This window comes from Histoplasma capsulatum (genome assembly GCF_000150115.1).
Source record: "Histoplasma capsulatum G186AR genomic scaffold supercont2.7, whole genome shotgun sequence".
In the NCBI taxonomy this organism is placed as follows: Eukaryota; Fungi; Ascomycota; class Eurotiomycetes; order Onygenales; family Ajellomycetaceae; genus Histoplasma; species Histoplasma capsulatum.
In genome coordinates, this window is record NW_025544807.1 from 1280708 (window position 1) to 1300139 (window position 19432).

Here is a 19432-nt window from a genome sequence, read left to right on the forward strand (position 1 = left end):
TATAGGTGAAAACGAATTAATTGAAACAAGATTCTCGTTTTAGAAATGGATGGGTATAGAGGATGGAGAGAAAGAGAGTGCGAGGAGAGAGTGAAAGAAGGGAAGGAAAGAGAAGGGAAGTAAGGCGTGTGTGTTTGTACTTTTAAAACAATACAGCAAATAGAAAAAAATGGTAGAGAAAAAAGTGCATATGAAATGATAAAATGAAAAAGCATATGCTCCGGTGATATTTCTGCGGGTTTTTTTTGTGACTTGGGTGAGGGATGTAGTGGTCCTCTCCTCCTCTCCTCGTTCCTTTTCTTTCCATCCTAGATGCATCCAAATAATTTTTTATCTTAAAAAAAAGGGAGAGGGTTGAGGGCTTTTTTGACCTGGTTCTGTGTTTTGGTACAAGTATGACTTCCATCTATCCATTATCTCACCGTCCACAACCGACAACCTCCTCTTGCACCTTCTATGCAAAGTACAAAGTACAACAAAGAAAAAAACGAGCATAATTCAGAAACGAACGAAAAACCAACCAAACAACTAGCGCTTGCCAATGGGCGGCCTCCCAACTGGCGGACTATACACGATCTTCCGCGATTTGATAGGTGCCCACTTATATCTCTTAACCCAGATGCTGATGGCAGTGAGCATAGCAGTGATGGCGAGAGTCTTGAGGCCCATCTTTTTTCGCTCATCCATCTCCGGTTCTGCCGCCCAGTTTAGGAACTCCGTTACGTCCTTGGCCATTTGCGAGGTGGTGGCTGGTGTGCCGTCTTCGTATTCGACAAGGCCATCGAAGAGGACGCGGGCCATTGCAATTCCTGATATCAAATTTTCCTAAGTAAAAATTTACACTCTCGGAGAATTCAGCATCGTTGTTTCTTACCAGTTCCGGGGAAGTAGGGATTAAAGTTCAATCCCTCTTGTACTGTGGCACCCGCAGGCGGCTCATCGGGATATCCAGTTAGCAAGTTGAAGATGTAATCACAGCCGCCATGGCGGGCCTTGACTATCAAACTCAAATCTGGTGGTAGAGCGCTGTTGTTTGCGGCGCGGGCGGCCTCGTCATTCTTGTAGGGCGGGGGAATATAGTCGGACAATTTGCCTGGCCGCTTCTCGATTTCGCCTTGGTCATTGGGTTCGGTATCGTACTCGTATTCCTCGGCCATGGCTTTCATCTCGTCCACGGTATGGATGGTGCCGACGAATGCGCGCCATGGCACACGAGTGAGGGAGTGGCAAGCCATGCATACTTCGCGGTAGACTTGGAAGCCACGGCGGAGACTATATATCATCGATTTGTACGAATCAGCTACATCTCGTTGTGCTTTTGATTTTTATTTGTGTTTTGTGGGAGAATTAAACTGAGAGGGTAATTGGTAGCCTGCATATGAGCCAATGGCCTACTTACGCTTGGTGATCGAATGTTTTTGTCCATTTTGTGTGTTCCCATGGGTATTTAGCTGGATGTAACCTGGAGAAAAGCAAGTGTCAATATATTCGACGAACAATTACACATGTATTGTCAATTCCTGTCCAACAATCCTCCAAGAAAAATCTTACCCTTCTTCAGCGGGCGTCATAGCAAAGGCCTCTTGGCCATAGAGATGATAATACCATGCCACCGCGCCGACAGCGGTCACAGTGGCAGCCGAGGCGGAGAGGGTCAGGTAGAACGGCGATTCAGCGCGGGACCCAGAAGATGTGGAAGAGGCTCGCTAGAGAAGACGGGGTGTCAGCAATATAATCAACAACGTAAGAATGCCACTGATAGAATGTCGGCGATCTGGGAAGTCCAATTGGACCTGGAAAATATGTTTGATTGTGCGGGTGGATGGGCACTACCGTTGTTGCGGTTGTCTGGCGGAACGTCTGTCGAGCGAAGATGGCCTTGGCAGGCACATTGCGCGCGACAGATCTGGCGAACATTTTTCTTCAATTCAGAGGATTGAATTCCCGCCAGTGGGGAAGAGCCGGAGGGGGTGCTGAGGCGGGGAGAAGAGAGGGCACGTTTGTCGTTGAGACTCCGATATGTGATTTCCGGAGTGGAAGTTTTGAGGTTTGGACATGCAAGCAGGTTTGGCTGTATCGGGTTAGCGCGGTAACGGGCTTGGCGCCGGTGACAACAGAAGTCATATGATTGGCTGATAAGATTTTTAGGTCATGTGATCTCGGCGAAAACCGCGAGGATGAAGGAGTATGATGATTACAATACCGTATCTATCTCTGCTGTGTAGTGTTCTCCGTCATCACTACATACCTGGGCAACTGGGTATGGAAATATAATATACATGCGCGCTCTAGCTCACTGACATGCTGGCAGCACATCGCCCGCTTGCTCCTGATGCTGCCTCTACTCCGGCCCGCTTCTCCTCTTCCACTCCCAGCGCCAAAGCTCTCACGGCCTGCTCGATAGTACACTTGGAATAGTCTGAGTGTAGCACCAACGATAGGGCCGGAAGCCTGCGCAGACTACGGCCACTCAATCCCTAATAATGCTTGTTAATAGTTTTTATGACTTCCGGGGGAGATAGCTAGTATCATTTACCACGCTCGCTTCAGCTACATCTGCCAATTGTCTAGGTGCGGATTCAGGAAACAGCTTGTACCAGAGAACCATCTCCGTGTGGCTGGGGAGAACAAGTGTTTCTGCCGGGCATGAGACGTATTTCAACGGTGTGTTTGGATTGTCCTGGTCGACGCGGACCACATCGAAGGTCGCGCCGTGTATCAAACCGCTGTGATTGAGGTTCTCCAGACAGCTCCGGAATATTTCGTAGATCACTCTACTGGACGGGTTGGGCATGAACTGTTTAATGTCCACCCGGTCGAGGAATGCGGAATCCTGTTCTTTTTGTATCAGCAGGGAAAACACTAAAGAGAAGATGTATTCTCTGGTTTTATCATAAGAAAAGGTCCCACACCAGCGCCGTGATAAGGTTACTGGTGCAGAGTACCACCACATTCGGCCTGTGTCTGAGCCGATCCAGCGCCGTCAAAAGTGCGTTCACGGCACGCATCGCATCAAAGGGCTCGTTTCCGTGCACGCTCTGTTCCCGTTTGGCAGTCAATGTCTCCGCCTCGTCGATGAACACACATACAAAAGTATCCGGTTCCTCTTCAAGAATATTCTCAATGTTATCGAACATCCGTGCAACTAGCTTGCCGCTTTCGCTGAAAAATTTACTCCCTAGCGAGTGCGCATTGATTTCTACCATCTTGCTCTGGGGGAATTGTTTGCCCAGGCGGATTGACAGTTTTTGTGCTAATCCACGGCTGAAGTTTAAGTTAGTATCTTTTTATAATGAGAAATTAGGGTATATTATGAATAGAACTATACGCACCAAAGACTCGTCTTTCCAGTCCCTGGTGGACCATAGAGCAGAATGAGCCTGTTCCAATTGATCGTCCAGGTGTTGAGTTTCCTCCCGGAAAACATAACTATTCCTATTAGCCACGCCACAGACACCATTGATCCTGAGACCTTTTCTTTCTTTTTCTTCTTTAAGAATAATAACGATGACATACGCATCCTGTTCACCGCTCGAAGCAATGTCGACGGTATCAGCTCATCAAACAGAAGCCTATTTCAACGCAGTGATTCAAGTCAATACAACCAACACCCGTGAAATCAATGGGACCCTATGGCAACAAAAACTGATAACATACGATTCCCACAACCCATCCAACTCTTTGCTTGGTAGGCTGATAATCCGTGCCTGCGGGCCTTCCTCATCTCTTTTCCCATTGACGTCAGCATACGTCGGCTGCGGCGAGTCGTTTATGCTCTCAGATCCATGCAGCTGGTATGCTTGCACGTCCAATTCGACGTCCTCAAGTCGGTATGCACCGCTCTCCTGCTGGGGCCCTGCGCATTCCATCACCTTTACCACGTCAAGATATTGGCAGTAAGTATCTGTTAGGTCCGCTGTTTATTTTTTGTTTGGTTTTTGGTCAGTCTTAATTGCTGGGGCAATTCAGATGGATTAATTATAATGATTTTCACAGGTTTGCTCTGCTGTCTCACAGAAGGAGGTTATCTCCTGTCCCAGGCTTAGGACAGCGAAAGTTTCCAGGAGCCACTTTGTGACTTCATCGCGGACCTATTTGTGTAAGGATATTTTTGTTCATGTTTAGATATCATTATAAAAAGAGTAGAAATGACAGAGTGGTGTGTAATCGATGGATCAAACTAAGCACCCACGATGTCTGTCCGGACAATGATGTTTCCCTCATTCCTGATACGTGCTTCGACGTGGAGGATAGGCTTGGAAATGGTCTCCGTCCCTCTGGGTGGAAATCCCATTGTGAATGTAATATAGACGGAAAGGTAGACGGACTACGATAAGTAAAACGTTAAGAAACGCAACAGATGTGGCAAATGAATCTCTCTGGCTATTGTGTTGACGGTGCGTTTGCTGGGAGGTTGATAGAACGAGAAAGGAGGTCAAGGGGTTAAGGGGCTTACTTAGGTGAGATGTTGTTCCCAGCACAGCAAGAGAGAATTCGGACTCCAACACGGCCACGCGTTGATGCGCTCAACCATCACAGGACACTCCGGGTTTCAGACATCATATACAGTAGATAAACTGATAGAATGGCAGAGATAACCATAACCAAGGTAATGAGATAAAGGAAATAGAGAAAATCGCTGTAGCTATTGACCACAAAACACATGGAGATGTGTATTAATGGCACACGACAGAACCAATGTTTTTCATGTGCACTACTTTAAAAACACTACGCGTAGATGTACTCTGCAATTCCCCAAGCATTCAATAATAAAGAAGAAAAGAAAAGAAAAGAACTGGTGGTTTGGTGTGAGATGATCTCGCGTTCGCCCAAGCCGTCTCGGTTACAAAGGGTGTGGAAGAAAAGTCCTTACACAGGCCAGAAACGTATAAGCATGCCTATGCCAACTGGCATTGTGGGTTTAGAGGCTTGAGGCCCAACACTTGACCATCAAGTTAGGCACTAAGGCCCCATAACTTCTACTGCGAGGACTGGATTTGTTTCTTCGAGCTCCGCCCAGGTGATATTGAGATTTCCATTTATATTTCTAGCGTGTACAAGGACTTGTTATTTTCCATACCTCCGGACTGCACCTTCATGCATGATTTCGCTATTCCAACTAATTCGCCGAAGACACCCTCACATATCTCGAATCCAAGGGGCAATCCCTCCCGCGTGGATATTTTATTTAATATGGGGTCCCCGCCGCTCCATTTCCAGCCATGCAGATCCGCAAAGATCTGATATTACGAAGCTCCTAACGTCCCCATGCAACACTGTCAGCGATCCGGGTGCAGCAGCTGGGAATGATTCCCCCGTTTACCCCGCTACATTGATCGCGAGCCCAATTGATTTCCGCCCCTTTTACTGACACATAGCCCCAGACTGCTCTTGGACCCGTGATGTCGGGTTTTGCAAAGGCTCAGGTCTCTGGTGGGAGGCCGCCACGGAAGGATATCCTCGCCTCGCTGAAAATGGCGCAGCTGGAGATTTCTAAACCGGCCCTCCCTGTTGGTGAGTATGGAGAGTAGCAGTTTACGCTCTTGTTCATACATACGCCATGCGTGGGCGTGGAAAGCTGCTTTGCTGACAATTGCCGGCTTTAGAAATATTAGCCTCTATCCTAGATTACCTCTCACCCACTGACCTTATCAGAGTTGCCAGAGCTTCAAGGTTAATGCGAGAGATGGTGTACGAAGATTCAAGATGGGTACAAAGACTGAAGCGGATTGGCTGTTGGGATGATTTGGAGGCAAGGAAGTTGGCAGAACAGTCGAATCCGTATCTCCATGGTCAGCTCTCTATGGCTGTACCGACTGTACACGTCCAGGTTCCACTGTCTAGTACATCTCTTAAAGAGAACACGGCGGGAGGGATTGCAATTACCAATGCGACGAAAACCAGACCGAGCGCCTTTAGTGGTGTTGAGCACATTACGGAACCGGGATCAAATAAATTCATCGACCCGAAGGGGGCGGCTGCTTTATCCGTTTTGTCCCGTGTTCGATCTATACGTGGGAAAGCGAGAGAGGAATACGGAAAGATCCATGCAGTGCTTTATCCCTTCTATAACGATATTGACAAAACGGGAGGCTCGATGGATAGTATGGTTTTCCGGGTGTACGATACGCCTGAAGACCAAGCTCAGATGCTGTCTTCACTGCAGGCCTTCGCGAAATGCGATACTGCCATTAGCGGGGAGGCGAGAAAAGATAAAGTCTCTCGTGCTGTATCTCTTTTTGAAAAGGCTGCTCTGCAGGAATTTAAAAGTGGTTACGAACAGGGGGATATCGATGGCCAAATGCGAAAATATGCACGTGTACTGACCACGCTGAATGGTGGCGGTGCCGCTATGGATTATTTCTTTGAACACAATCACCTTTTTGCGCGGAAGCGTGATTTTGGAAGCCCGTCAGATTGTGTCGACAATGACACTAATGCTGTGAAGTTGGGCCATTCGCAGGCATTCCTCACTCGCCTAAATGTTGCGTATAACGAGGAACTTGCTATTATAGATATGTGTTTTTCTACGCCTACAAAGATTTCAACACTATTTTTAGATAAGGTCGAGAAGGATATATTGACTCCTTACTTTACTGCCCTTTTTACCGACCTCCGCTCCCGGAACGTTGAGTCGTACCTTAGGGCTGTTTCGGGAACGTTTGTGCAGACATTGCATTTCACCCAGGAATTGCGCAAACCGGTTCAAAATTCTGGTGACGACTTTGTCGAGGCGGCGAATAGAATCGTGAAAACTATATTTGAGCCTTGTCTTGATCAGTACCTCACGGACGAACTCAATCACTTCCGCAAGCATTGTGAAGTTGTCGTGTCGGAATGGGATAGACAACTTTCGGAGCAAGCAGCATCCACGGAATCCTTCTACATGGCCAATGTCAACCGACAAGCTGATAAAAAAGACTTTCTCACTTCGTTTAAAAAGGTTCTTATGGCTCCTGTAAACATTCTACCCAATTTCTCTTCTATGATGTCCAATGACTCAAAAGCGGACAACGCGGAGAAAGATGCACAACTGCATGATCCAACATATATCCCAAACCCCAAGTTTGCAACACCCGTGTCAATTCCATCCACGCCCTCGACACCGTCAAATGACCTTCCCACAACGGAACTTGCTGCGAAAGCTGCAATCTTGAACTCAAGACTCGAGGGAATACGCTCCTTGTTCAGCATCGAAGTAGCCCTCGATTTAGTCCACGTTGCCAAAGTTAGTCTAGAAAGAGCTGCCCAGTTCCTAAAACTGGGTGGCAAATCCGGGAATGATGCGAAATTGCAATGCGAGTCTATTTTCGTCTCCCTTTTGCACATCCTCGGCCATCGGCATGTCATTGCAGGTTTCGATAAAGCCGTCGACCACCTTTCTCAATATCGTCCTCGATACGAGGAGAAGCATGACGGCAAGGGCGTGGAGCCATTAGTCACCTTCCTGGAACTGGTCAATGTCGGCGATCTGATTCTCCAGATGATGGACGTCTTCTACGAGCAGGAGCTGGTTGCAGCGAAACTAACGGATCGGAGCGACTTCCTCGATCCAGCAGTGAAGGAGAAGAAAAAATTCGAGCAGATGCTGGATGAGCGGGTTGCGGCAGGTCTTAACAAGGGGATAGACGTGCTTATGGACGAGGTTGATTACCTACTGGCGACGAAGCAGCCTGCGACTGATTTCAACCCTGAGGCAGACCCTACCCGTCGGAATACGAGTGATGTTGGGCCAAGCGAGGCGGCGAAGGCGGTTGTGGAAGTTATTTCGTCGCATACGCGCATGCTTGTGGGGAGCACAGACAAGAGTACGCTTGAGGTGTTTAATCAGGAGATCGGCCTTCGGCTTTTTGCGTCGCTGTGCAAGCATCTAAAAATGCAGCGTATTGCGGTAGAGGGGTCCATTAAACTTATCAGGTAAAGTTTAAAATCCCATTCGAATATTCATATGGATTTGCAAACATGGGTTTTGGTAACTTACTCTCTACATTTTTCTTGAGCAATAGCGACATGAACCATTACTTCAACCTCATCAAAACGATGAAAAACGATCAGTTGCTCCAGTACTTTATTGCCCTCCGGGAACTTTCACAGGTCTACCTTATTGACCCGTCTGATTCTAAGGAGATGGCCATTATCATCGCTGATGGTGACCGGTTTCAGGGCATTTTTCGCGCTGAGGAGGTATATGAATTTGCCACCAGACGCGCGGATTGGTATCAGGTTAAAAAAAGTGTAGAAGGGGCTATGTTTGGTATTGGATGCTTCGTGATGTGAATTGGATGTTCTCCTTGACGGACCTCTGTGGGTTTTGATACCTGGACTTTCGTGATGTTTAACTTAGGTAAAACGCCGTCCCAGCTTCTGGGTGCAGCTATCGCTGGTTAACTAATGGATACAGCTAATGGTGGCGCCGCCGTCCATAATCAATGTTTGATCCTCCACTTTTTTTCCGCCTCTCTTTCCAGCTATCTCGTGCTCCCAACCTAAGCACTCCACTGATTACATAATCCGAATAACCGCCTGTCGATGTTTCGATAGGCGCCAGGCAACTTCCAGGGGTTTTACAGTTCGCACCAACAGCGACAACACTCATGGGAGGCCAGTCAAAGAAATCCATGGCCCCGGCCCTGATACACACGGTCTACAAAGATGTTTTGCATCATGTCTCCTCCAAGTTTTCTTGGATCATGACATTCCCGCCTATTACTATCTCTGGCACGCCTTAGAACACCTGTTTCGTCTTCTGATTATCATCAATACGATTTATGCCAAACTATGCCCCCCATTCAATAACCATTAAATTCTTTCCACCACGCCCGGAAATGCTAAAGTCATCACATCCCCTCACCATCTTCTGTTTTCTCCTATATTTTTCTGACACCTTCGCAGCCCCTTCCCTAGTTATATTTACAGTTACGGCTACTGTCCCTGGCTTACCTACACCACATCAAACGTCACCTGCTATCCCGCTCTCATATGCTTCCGACAGAGTATTCCAAAATACTATCCTCACTGTTACAAACAGATACAGGCGCGAGCACAACGCCACAGCACTCACATGGAACCGCACTCTCGAATCCAGCTCGAGGCGTTGGGCACGTCAATGTCACTGGGCTCACTCCGTACGTATTTCTTCGGGATGAATTATAGTACCACACATACCTCGTCCCGTGTTTCGAAATTTCTGCGCATCGATATGTTCATCTTATTATTTATAAAGATATATATATATATATTTGTACAGCACAATAGTTTTTCCACATCCAGCTAACAAACACACCCACAGACTAGCGGTGAAAACCTCGTCATGGGCTATGCGAACGTCACAGCTTCAGTCCAGGGATGGGGCGATGAACGAACCCATTTTAATTTCAATAAGCCCCACTTCACACATGAGACGGGCCATTTTTCACAGCTGGTCTGGAAGGCCACCAGGACTGTGGGGTGTGCGAGGTTCTATTGTGGAGATTATAAAAATAGGAGAGATAGTGATGATGCATATGGATGGTATATTGTTTGTCAATATTTCCCAGTGGGGAACATTATAGGGAGAAAGTTTTTTGAGGAGAATGTTCAGGATAGGGTCCATGGTGGTGCCGTGAAGTTGATGACTGGGGTATATGAGGGATGGGGGTTGGTGGTTACATTGTTTGCAATGCTTCTGGGGATTTGGGGTCCGGGTTAGGTTGGTAGGTAGTGATAATTTTACAGGTTGGTTTGTCCTTGCCACAATATGCATCATACGTCGAGGTCGAGTCATGTTCATTTCGACTATATACCCAAGCAATTTTCATTGGCTCCTTTTATGAAGATTAAATTGCAAAACGCCAGGTCTTTTCTCCCTTCAAAGACACTTGGTTCTATAAAACCTCCCAACAGATAGCGAAATATCGGATTCAATGCCTCCAGATGCGAACCGCCTTATCCCTCCCACCACTGCCCACTTTCTCTCCATCTGGACTCCAATCAACAGCGTAAACTTCATCTAAGTGACCTGGTAAATCCATGAACAGTTTACCGGTGCGGACATCCCAGACTTTCAGTGTGGTATCTTTGGAGGATGAAACGAGGAGGCGTGAATCGGCTGAGAAGCAGCATTGATATACAGCGCCCACGTGTCCACGAAGGGAGGATATGAATCTATCGACGTTAGTTAGAGAAATGAATATGATTGTAGCCTCCAAGGTTGGTTTGTCTGATAGAGATAAAAATTCTAAGTTTCTTTAACCTACTTTCCATCCCGAGCATTCCACAGCTTAACATGGTTATCAAAGCTGGCAGAGGCAATGTACGCCCCATCTGGAGAAAATGTGACATGATTTACTTCTTTCTGGTGGCCTAACAGGCGTGCAACGGGCTTATTCGACGTCGCGGGGTCCCATAGAAACATTGTAAAATCATCACTGGCGGAGACAAGTCGTTCAGTAATTTTATTATTTACCGTTGCTGCTTTTTCAAACCGACGCTTGGCGGTTGCGATTTTAGCCTCGTCAGTCTCGGGAACCTTTTCGTTGTGTTCGAAAAAGCAAGTTCGGAGGACAAAGTCTGTAGATAACGCTAGATGGTTCACGCGGTGTGAGTGCGATGAGAGCGTCTGGAGCAAGCTGCCGTCTACCGGATTCCAAATTTTAATTGTTTTATCATGGGACGAGGTGTATATGCGGCCAACCCCGCCCCATCGAACACAGGTGACGGACCCCTTATGCCCAGTGAGCACCGTGTCGATACGCTTCGACACCACATCCCAAATTCTCACAGTGCTGTCTTTGGAGGCGGATGCTAGTCTTGGAAGCCCCGGCCTTTGTAAATGGTACGGCTCCCATGCTAGGCTCATAATCCATTTCGTATGTCCCTTTAGTGGTCCACCAAGAGCTTCACCTGTTTTCGGATTCCACAGCCGGACGGTGTTATCCATGCTCCCTGTCGCTATGATCTGCTCGTTCGGCGACCAACTGACGGCGAGAACCCAGCTTTTGTGTCCCTTCAAGGTGTGTAGTGGAGTTCCCGTATCGCAGTCCCATATCCGCGCTGTTGAGTCCCCACTTCCAGTAACCATGCGTGATGACGAAGCTGGGGAGAATGCTGTCGCTAAAATTGCCTCTCCATGTCCTGATATTGACGCGGAACACCTCGATACAGCTTTTACTCGGAAGACGGCCTGCGGGGTATAGTGGAGATGGACAGTATCCTCGGGCGTTTTCAGTCCTGGTTTGAGGAGCGAATGATAGAGGTCTGATAGTATGTCGACAACCTCTCCATTATCTCCTGTTGGATTATATGCGAATCGATAAGGGACTCTTTCGTCTTCATCCTGTTTATTGGGATGGATTAGCTCCCTTTGTTTCCCTATATATGACGTTCCCCTGAAGATGAGCGTACCTACATTCCCTTGTAACGTGTTCACGAGTGTTTCAAGGTTCCTAACAGATGCGTCTGCAATTGGAACAGATACTGGGGGCCCGGTAGCTTTTCCCGTTGTCTGGTCGAAGAATTGTACTCGAATACTGCCTAGGTTAGAAGGGATTGTTTGGATTTCCTGCTGCAGCCGCGCTTTCTCCGCAGTTTCCCGCTTCTGGCGCTTGCTGGGAGGAGGAAGCACTGTCGCCATAGTGCAGGATTTTAAGTATTACTGAAATTGTCGTTGTGAGCTGCCTTGGGCGAAATATTCCAAAATTGAGCTTCGAAAAAAATAATTTTGATAAGATGCGATTAAGCACTGATATGAAAAGTAATTTAACACTAAGACGAAAACGGCATAGTATATCACCTCCCCCTTTCCAAGCCTCAACTTCCAACAACGTCCTCTTTGTATCTAACGACTACATTCAAAACAATGTAAAAAATGTTCGTCACGTATATCCCCACCAGACATTGAGCGGCAGTGATAGCGACCATATCTGAGCCAATTCTGTTATGGACCTGTAGCTGCGTCCAACCACGTCTCTCTGGGATCCCAATTTGTTGAGGATGCCTTCAACCCGTTTCTCAACCAATACTTCATATTTCCCAAGTCACGGCAATGTCTTTGCTCGACGGCCTACAACAGACCAGTCAAGCTCTGGATACCCTAGGACAGCGAGGCCAACAACAGCGGGAACAAGTGTTGCCTCTCAGGAAATTATTTGTGCCATTAGTGAATCCCGCGGAATATCTCCTACTGTTGGCCTGGCCTTTGTCAATTTTTCCACATCAGAGGCCGTCTTGTGCCAGATATGCGACAGCCAAACCTACGCCCGAACCATCCATAAATTGGCTGTGTTTGATCCAACGGAAATTCTCTTTATGAAAACTGCTAGAGAACCACGATCAAAGCTTTATTCCATCGTGGAGGAGAATTTACCTCAATTGACCGTTACTTCCATTGATAGACGGTTCTGGGCGGAAAGCGCTGGCCATGAATATGTCGAGCAGCTTGCGTTTAGGGATGATCTTGAGTCTATCAAGATGTCTCTTGAAGGAAACTATTTCGCGACATGCTGCCTCGCTGCGGTATGTTTGCTGTATTCAAACGTGTCTGATTGGTCTGACTCACTGCTGTTTCTTCTAACATGCTCTGACATGAGCATTCAAGGCACTCACTTATATTGAGACGGAGTTCTCCAAAACTTTTTCTCACCATTCCCTTCGCATCAAATATGAACCGTCTGAGGGTTCAATGTTGATTGACCTGTCAACAATCGTCTCGTTAGAATTGATCCAAAATCTCCAGAATTCTAAATCTCGGGATTGCCTTTTCGGAGTACTCAACGAAACTCTTACCCCAATGGGCTCTAGGCTCCTCCGCAGTAATGTTCTGCAACCCTCCACAGAACAGGCCAAGCTTCTAGCTAGGTATAACGCTGTTGAGGAACTTAGCATGAAGGAGGAAATGTTTTACTCTGTTCGGCAGGGTTTGTGATCAAGAGTTTCCGACGGCGTACAGTGCTAACATAGTGTTTCCAGCTCTCAAGTCTTTCGTTGATTCCGACAAAGTCCTCACCTCTGTTAGTTGCTGTGGTTATAGCGTTGCTTTTTGTCGAAACTAATTATTTCTAGCTCATTGTAATGCCGACGAAAATAACATTTCAGCATGCGGAGCAATCAATCAATAACATCATCATGCTCAAAACCTACGTTAACGCGATTAAACCTATACATCAAGCGTTATCGGGCGCCCAGAGCACCCTTTTGTTAGCAATCCGCAATGTTCGTTCTATTTTGTCAATTTTTTTCGTTTCGCAGGCTGACGCGATCTAGCTGTGTGCGCCCCAAGAGTACAATACGATCGCAGAGATGATCAATTTCACACTGAATGAAGATGTCACATATCAATCACGGCCATTAGATTTGCGAAATCAGCGCACCTATGCAGTTAAAGCAAGCTTCCCCTCCCCTCTGAAACCTTTCAATGAGGATATACTACTAATCTGTGCAGGCTGGAATTAACACCCTTCTCGACGTTGCAAGACAGACATACAAAGAAGCAAATAACGATGTTGTTGAGTTGGCTTCGCGATTAGGCGGTATTTTACAAATAGCAACCCCAATTTTGGTGACCACAACCTAATTCAAATTTAGATGAATACGACTTGGCCCTTGACTTGAGGTTCGAAACCGGTCGACAGTATTATTTGCGTTTATCTGTTTCGATCCTGGACAACAATCCACTACCCGATGTTTTCATTAATATCTTCAAGAGGAAAACGTACATCGAGTTCCAAACTCTGGATCTTGTTAAGTTGAACCAAAAAATTACCGATTCTCACAATGAGGTGATCAATATGAGCGATCGAACAATTCAAGAATTGATAGAGGACATCCGATCACAAATAGCCGGGCTTTTTCGTGTAAGCGAAAGTATCGCCATGCTAGATGTGCTTGTAGCCTTCGCACATCTTGTAACTATACAGGATTATGTTCGGCCAGAGCTCACAGATACCTTAGCAATCAAAGCTGGTAGGCACCCTATTCGCGAAAAGATACATTCGGACAAGTACGTACCCAATGATGCATACGCCACCCAACAATCGCGGTTTCAGATTATCACCGGCTGCAATATGAGCGGCAAAAGCACGTACATTCGATCTCTGGCTTTAATGACTATCATGGCCCAGATCGGCTGTTTTGTTCCTGCACAGTATGCGTCGTTCCCAATAGTGCATCAGCTTTTTGCACGAGTATCGACAGACGACAATGTCGAAGCCAACGTTTCTACATTTTCCGCCGAGATGCGTGAAATGTCTTTCATTCTTCGCAATATAGAACCAAAGAGCATGGTTATTATCGACGAACTCGGTCGCGGTACTAGCACCAATGACGGTCTCGCCATTGCTATCGCGATCGCTGAAGCGCTTATCGAAAGCCACGCGCTAGTGTGGTTCACTACCCATTTCCATGATCTGGCCAAGATCATGTCAGAGAGGAATGGTGTTGTCAATCTGCACCTTGCCGTCGAGATGTCGCTGTCTACTTCAAAAATGACAATGCTTTATAAAATCTCGGACGGATTTGTAAAGGACAAACACTATGGTCTCTTCCTCGCGAAACTTCTCCCGTTCCCCCAGCCCATGCTGCACAAGGCTCAAGAGGTTTCAGAAGCACTGAGTTTGAAAATCGAAAATCAACGGAAACGCTCGAAAACCCTCGCCATTGCGAAACGGAGAAAGCTCATTCTAGATCTTAAAGAGCAACTGCTGCAAGCTAAAGATGGGGCGTTAAATGGTGAGCCACTCAGAATCTGGCTGAAGAAATTACAGTATGAATTCACGTTGCGAATGGTAGCCCTCGATGCGGAAGTTGACATGGCAGATGATGATCTTATGGATGTGGATGAAAGTCGGAGTATACAACCGTCAGTGTCTTTTGACCTTGATCCCGAAGCGATTCTTCCAACAGAATCTAAGCCCATTACTAATGTTACGACCCCATCTGCCCGACCGTCCCATTTTTCATCACAACTAGAGAAATCTCCTTCAATTCCATGGTCTCCATCCGTCATGGAATGATACTCCGCTGCCTCCGAGGAACTAGCACTGTCATCTTTTATAAAATTATCAAGGATTTATGCTTGAAGAGTGTGGAAGATCCCTCCATTTCTAATAGTGTGATTTAACATGTCTTTATGAGATTATACTCTCCATTTATTAATTTTCTATCACCCTTACAATTATCAGGTATTGAAGAAGCCCCCGTGCATATACACGTTAATTTGTCCTAAAATTACGAGATATACGCATTCATTATATTTATATTTTAGCGGCCCAATAAACCCTATTCATTTACGTTCAATTAGCTGTTTATTTCTACGATAATCAAAATGGTATGTGTGGTAACATGTCGATTCAATTCCCACTTATACATTGCCGTTGATCAGCATGTATATGCATAATAGCTATATAATATCTTCACCTCTACTTCTATCAGTGATAACCCATCCACTCCCCGGCTCTCAGCCGCGTACATTGCCATTGCCCTATTTCATTGGGACACAGAAACATTCGTTCACGCTACGGGGGCCTATTGACATTATATCCGCCCAAAATAGTGATACAAGTGGAGGCGAACGAAATGAACCGCGGCACAGAGAGGACCATCCCTCTCCTGCTGGCCGGGGGTGGCTCAACACATTTTTTTTTCATCTCTGTTTGAGCGCGGGTTAAAAACAAGTCTACTTGCGATGATGGCATGATTGCGGTAAATAAATGAAACTTACAATGGCTGCTACTCACCTTGGTTTAAGTAGCATATTGCCTGTCATTGAGAAAAGCGCGGCTACGAGTTCAGAGGTAATTGTGTTTTTGTCTCCTTTCAAACAGTTATTCCTTAAGGATGGAGGTGGAAGGCGGCAACAGTATCTCGCCATCGATCCTCAGGGACTCTAAAAGTCAAATGGCTGCCTCAGCTCATTTTTGTTTACTTGTGCTGGGATGTATTCTCCATCTGTGTATTTAAAAAATAAGGTATTGAACCGTAGTAGAGTTGAGATCCTCCACAGAACTTCAGCTTATATTGGATTGGTGCAACATTACGGAGGGATGAATAAAACATGCAGCCCGTACACGCACAGGCACATTGTCATTCTCTTCGCCAGCCAAATAAAAGATACAGATCAAGAATTGTTTTTCCGATTATGTAAAGATCGACCGGAGATGGACAATCCCCAGGTGCTATATAAATTCCGAAGCAAAATCAAGCTTGGAAGCGATCAACGGGAAGAATATTGTTGTCCCCCACATCTCACCACGCCGTTGTGCATACCAGAGCTCATTCTCCTACCCAAAATGATATAGCACCTGCTTCCCTTTCTTCCCTTTTCCCTTCTTGCCACCTCCTTCCCCACCATCACCCGTTTCTCCTTCACTTACAGCCTCCGCAGGAGTAGGATTAACCCCTCCCCTGCCCCATGGAGAAGGTGCCGCATTGCCTGACGATGTACCGCCCCATCGAACCGTACCACGCGTCAGTCCCGCCATGAGGGTGTTGGGTTTCGGAGCTGCAGGGAGCGCTGGAAAGGCGTCCGCGTTAGTGCCTCGTGTGAAGGGAGCTGCGGTCGTGGCAGATTTGGGACCACTTGATAGAGACGGGCGGGAAGGGGCCGGTGAACTCCCTGCTGAACGAGATGGAGGGGTTACAGTCGACCAAGGTGATGCTGATGTTCGTGCGTTCCTACCGCCAGTGGGTCCACCAAGGGGCGGAAATGGATTACTGCTGGTGCTGATGCCGTTTGATGTTCCTAAGAGGCTTCCGCTGCGCCCGACAGCCGAGCGCGAGGATTGCGCCGTCGACGACTTTAGGCGTAGCACGCGTTTTCCACCGCCGCTGGTACTTGGACTGGTATTTGATAGCACCCCGTTGGGCCCGGGTAGGGCGGGGTAGTCTTCATTTATGGCGCGCCAGTCATTCCAAGCTTTGAGAAGGGCAGTGCGTTTCGAGTTGTCGTCGTAGAGTTCGGCAAGCTCCTTTATTAGAGTGCCTAGTTCGCTAGATGAAGCGTCGAAAAGTGAGAAGAAGGATTCTATCAGGTAGGGGGCGTTGATAGCACCAGTGCGGTAGGAAGACACTTTGTTGCGGAATTCGGATACTTTGAGTGAGTCATTGCGCAGGAGAGATGTCGCACGGGCCATCACAGCGCCATGTGCAATTTTGCGGGCTTGTTCCTGGGGAGTAGAGGGTGTCACATTGGGACGGCCAAGGTCTAGCGCTTCGAAAGCGGGAAGAAGAGTCGCTGGGGTGGAGGAGGGAGGGGGAGCAGCTGATTGAGGTGGCACGCGAACTGTCTGAGACCCGCTGGGTGTGAGTTGGCCGCCGAATGTCCTGCTAGTGACAGATTGAGCGCTTTGGATGGCGATTTGTCTTTGGTAAGCCAGCTCGTCCCGTCTCAAAGGTTGCGCGCTGGATACAGGGAGAGTTTCTGCATTAGGATCACGTCCTCTTCCTGCACCTCTTCCCTCTCTTCCACCCCGCTGTGGTTGGTAGGGAGTTCTATAGTCGAAAGTGGATAAATCAACTGTTCTTGCATCTCTCCTTGCATCCTTGGAGAGCCCGGCTGGATGGCACTCTAATTGGTGGGCTTTTAAATCCAATTGTGATTCAAAGACTATAAACTTCTTCTCCAAGCACTCCTTGTCAAGGCAGAGGAAGTGATCCTTGTTGAAATGGTCCTCGAGGGAATTGTAGTTGATATAATACTGGTGCTGCCGGGATCCATTGCGCCGGTCACAGATATGGCATCGCTCATGCTTATCTCGACAGTGCGTGTAAAGTTCATCATCCCCATAGAACCTCTGTCGGCAAAATCCGCACTCTGGATGACCTTTGAAACCGCTTTGATCAATTGCGCCAGGGTTATCGTCTCCGTATTTCTCATGTTTCCGCAGTTGGGTCATCGAAAAGAGCTCATGTTCATGAGTAAACACCTTCTTATTTCGAGTACATAAATCACTATTTTCCCGTTAGCAACGACATTAAAATCATTGAAAGGTAACCAATCGAGCAGAGTGAAACCTGTGCATACCACATAACCTTGTGATGCTGGCTCTTTACATGGCGATGTAGGTCTGGCCATCCCAGACATGCGACATCGCACTCGGTATCCGGGCAGTTATACCTCAGGAGCAAAACCGTGTCTTCAAAAATATCGTTTGTTTCATATTTAATTCCCAAGTTGTCGTCCGTACGGATGAAGTCATTGTCTCTGAAATCTTCGAATTTCTTTACCAGATCATCGGTAAAAATTACGAACGGCCACTCAGTCTATTCAACATGTGACGTAACAGATGGAAGCAGCTGTACGTTAGCACTCGGCATTCCCTAATTTTCGCAATTGATTCTCAAAGACAGAGGAAATTGAATGACGAAAAGACATACCCGACAGTGCGCGCAAGCCTTAGTTTTATACAGGGCCCTCAATCGCAACGCACAAATATGGCATGTCCGATGGTTACAAGGCGCAACGGCAGTATGGTCGATACTCGACGCACAGATAAAGCACACTTCGCCGGTATCCGCCTCCTCATCCATCGCGGCAGCTGCAGTCACAGCCGCGCCCTCGCCCTCAGTACGTTTGGCATCTCCGGCCAGGCGATCACCGGAGGTGCCTCCACTCCGAGGGGTTGAGCCGGGTGGTTCGCCGTAGTCCCCATCTGTGAATTGGCCCGACCGAATCGTAGAGTGACTTTCTGATTGTGGTCTTGTTTGCCTTCTTCCATCCGGTGCCCCCTCTCGTGCACCCCGCGAACCTCTGCCTCCTCCGCCTCTGCCGCCTCTGCCGCCGCTCTTTTCGCGGCGCTGATGGGTATCTGTACGCACGTTGGCTGATGCGCCGCCACGTTGTCTCCGATTGCCTCTGGTAGGGTTCTGGTCTCGTTGTGGAGGAGAAGTATGGGGAGTATTACGGGATATCTCAGCCATATTTAGTAATCGAGATTGTTGTTCAATTCACTTGGAAATGAGGGGAATTTCTGCAGGCACTTGTTTGCGGGGAACACTTTGGTGGTTTGTGGCTCTCGATAATGAAAAAGGGACACCGGCCACAGAATCCGAATTAGAGCAATCAGAACCGGAGCGGGAAGGAAATTAACGCTACAGCAGGCGGAGAGCAGAATGGTGTGGGCTATATATATATATATATACAGGTGGGAGGTTTGCGGTTGTTGAAGAGAAAATCTTGAACAGGAGGATGGATTGTGTAATAATACAGAAGAGACGTAAGAGTTCTGGCCATGACTGTGTAAATTACCGTATTCCAGTACCAACGTCACAGTTATTACTCATCCATCCTCTCAGCCTCCACAACCCCAGCCATCAGCCATCAGCCATCAGCAACACCAGCGCTTCAAGTTGAGAACACAGCGGAACAGATGGCTGCCCGCTTGATATCGAGAGATCGGATATCTGAGTCATTGGGGTGTCCTGTCTATGATGCAGCGCGGCGTTACGCCAAGTAAAAGAG

At 47.4% G+C, this 19432-nt stretch overlaps 5 protein-coding genes across 5 annotated transcripts; 2 read left to right on the forward strand and 3 right to left on the reverse strand.

Annotated features, from left to right (window-relative positions):
• HCBG_05727 (cytochrome c1) lies at positions 1–4294 on the reverse strand (the record flags this gene model as incomplete). Its single annotated transcript, XM_045432776.1, has 12 exons — positions 1–809; positions 875–1272; positions 1400–1462; positions 1552–1706; positions 1916–2071; positions 2298–2477; positions 2913–3264; positions 3333–3429; positions 3517–3572; positions 3658–3916; positions 4016–4091; positions 4193–4294. 12 exons carry the CDS (start codon positions 4292–4294, stop codon positions 529–531), a joined length of 2175 nt encoding a protein of 724 aa, XP_045286892.1.
• Positions 4295–5168: 874 nt separating this feature from the next.
• On the forward strand, positions 5169–8277 carry HCBG_05728 (F-box domain-containing protein; the record flags this gene model as incomplete). The annotated part of the gene is made up of 3 exons (XM_045432777.1): positions 5169–5514; positions 5607–7917; positions 8007–8277. 3 exons carry the CDS (start codon positions 5403–5405, stop codon positions 8275–8277), a joined length of 2694 nt encoding a protein of 897 aa, XP_045286893.1.
• A 1472-nt stretch (positions 8278–9749) lies between these two features.
• HCBG_05729 (WD domain-containing protein) lies at positions 9750–11643 on the reverse strand (the record flags this gene model as incomplete). Its single annotated transcript, XM_045432778.1, has 3 exons — positions 9750–10143; positions 10236–11314; positions 11387–11643. The coding sequence occupies 3 exons, from the start codon at positions 11609–11611 to the stop codon at positions 9900–9902; spliced, it is 1548 nt and encodes a 515-aa protein (XP_045286894.1).
• A 327-nt stretch (positions 11644–11970) lies between these two features.
• HCBG_05730 (DNA mismatch repair protein) lies at positions 11971–14987 on the forward strand (the record flags this gene model as incomplete). Its single annotated transcript, XM_045432779.1, has 6 exons — positions 11971–12492; positions 12575–12893; positions 12946–12986; positions 13039–13188; positions 13418–13505; positions 13561–14987. The coding sequence occupies 6 exons, from the start codon at positions 11971–11973 to the stop codon at positions 14985–14987; spliced, it is 2547 nt and encodes an 848-aa protein (XP_045286895.1).
• A 923-nt stretch (positions 14988–15910) lies between these two features.
• HCBG_05731 (E3 ubiquitin-protein ligase HEL2) lies at positions 15911–18891 on the reverse strand (the record flags this gene model as incomplete). Its single annotated transcript, XM_045432780.1, has 3 exons — positions 15911–17922; positions 17996–18234; positions 18349–18891. The coding sequence occupies 3 exons, from the start codon at positions 18889–18891 to the stop codon at positions 16254–16256; spliced, it is 2451 nt and encodes an 816-aa protein (XP_045286896.1).
• Between the last annotated feature and the right edge of the window lie 541 nt (positions 18892–19432).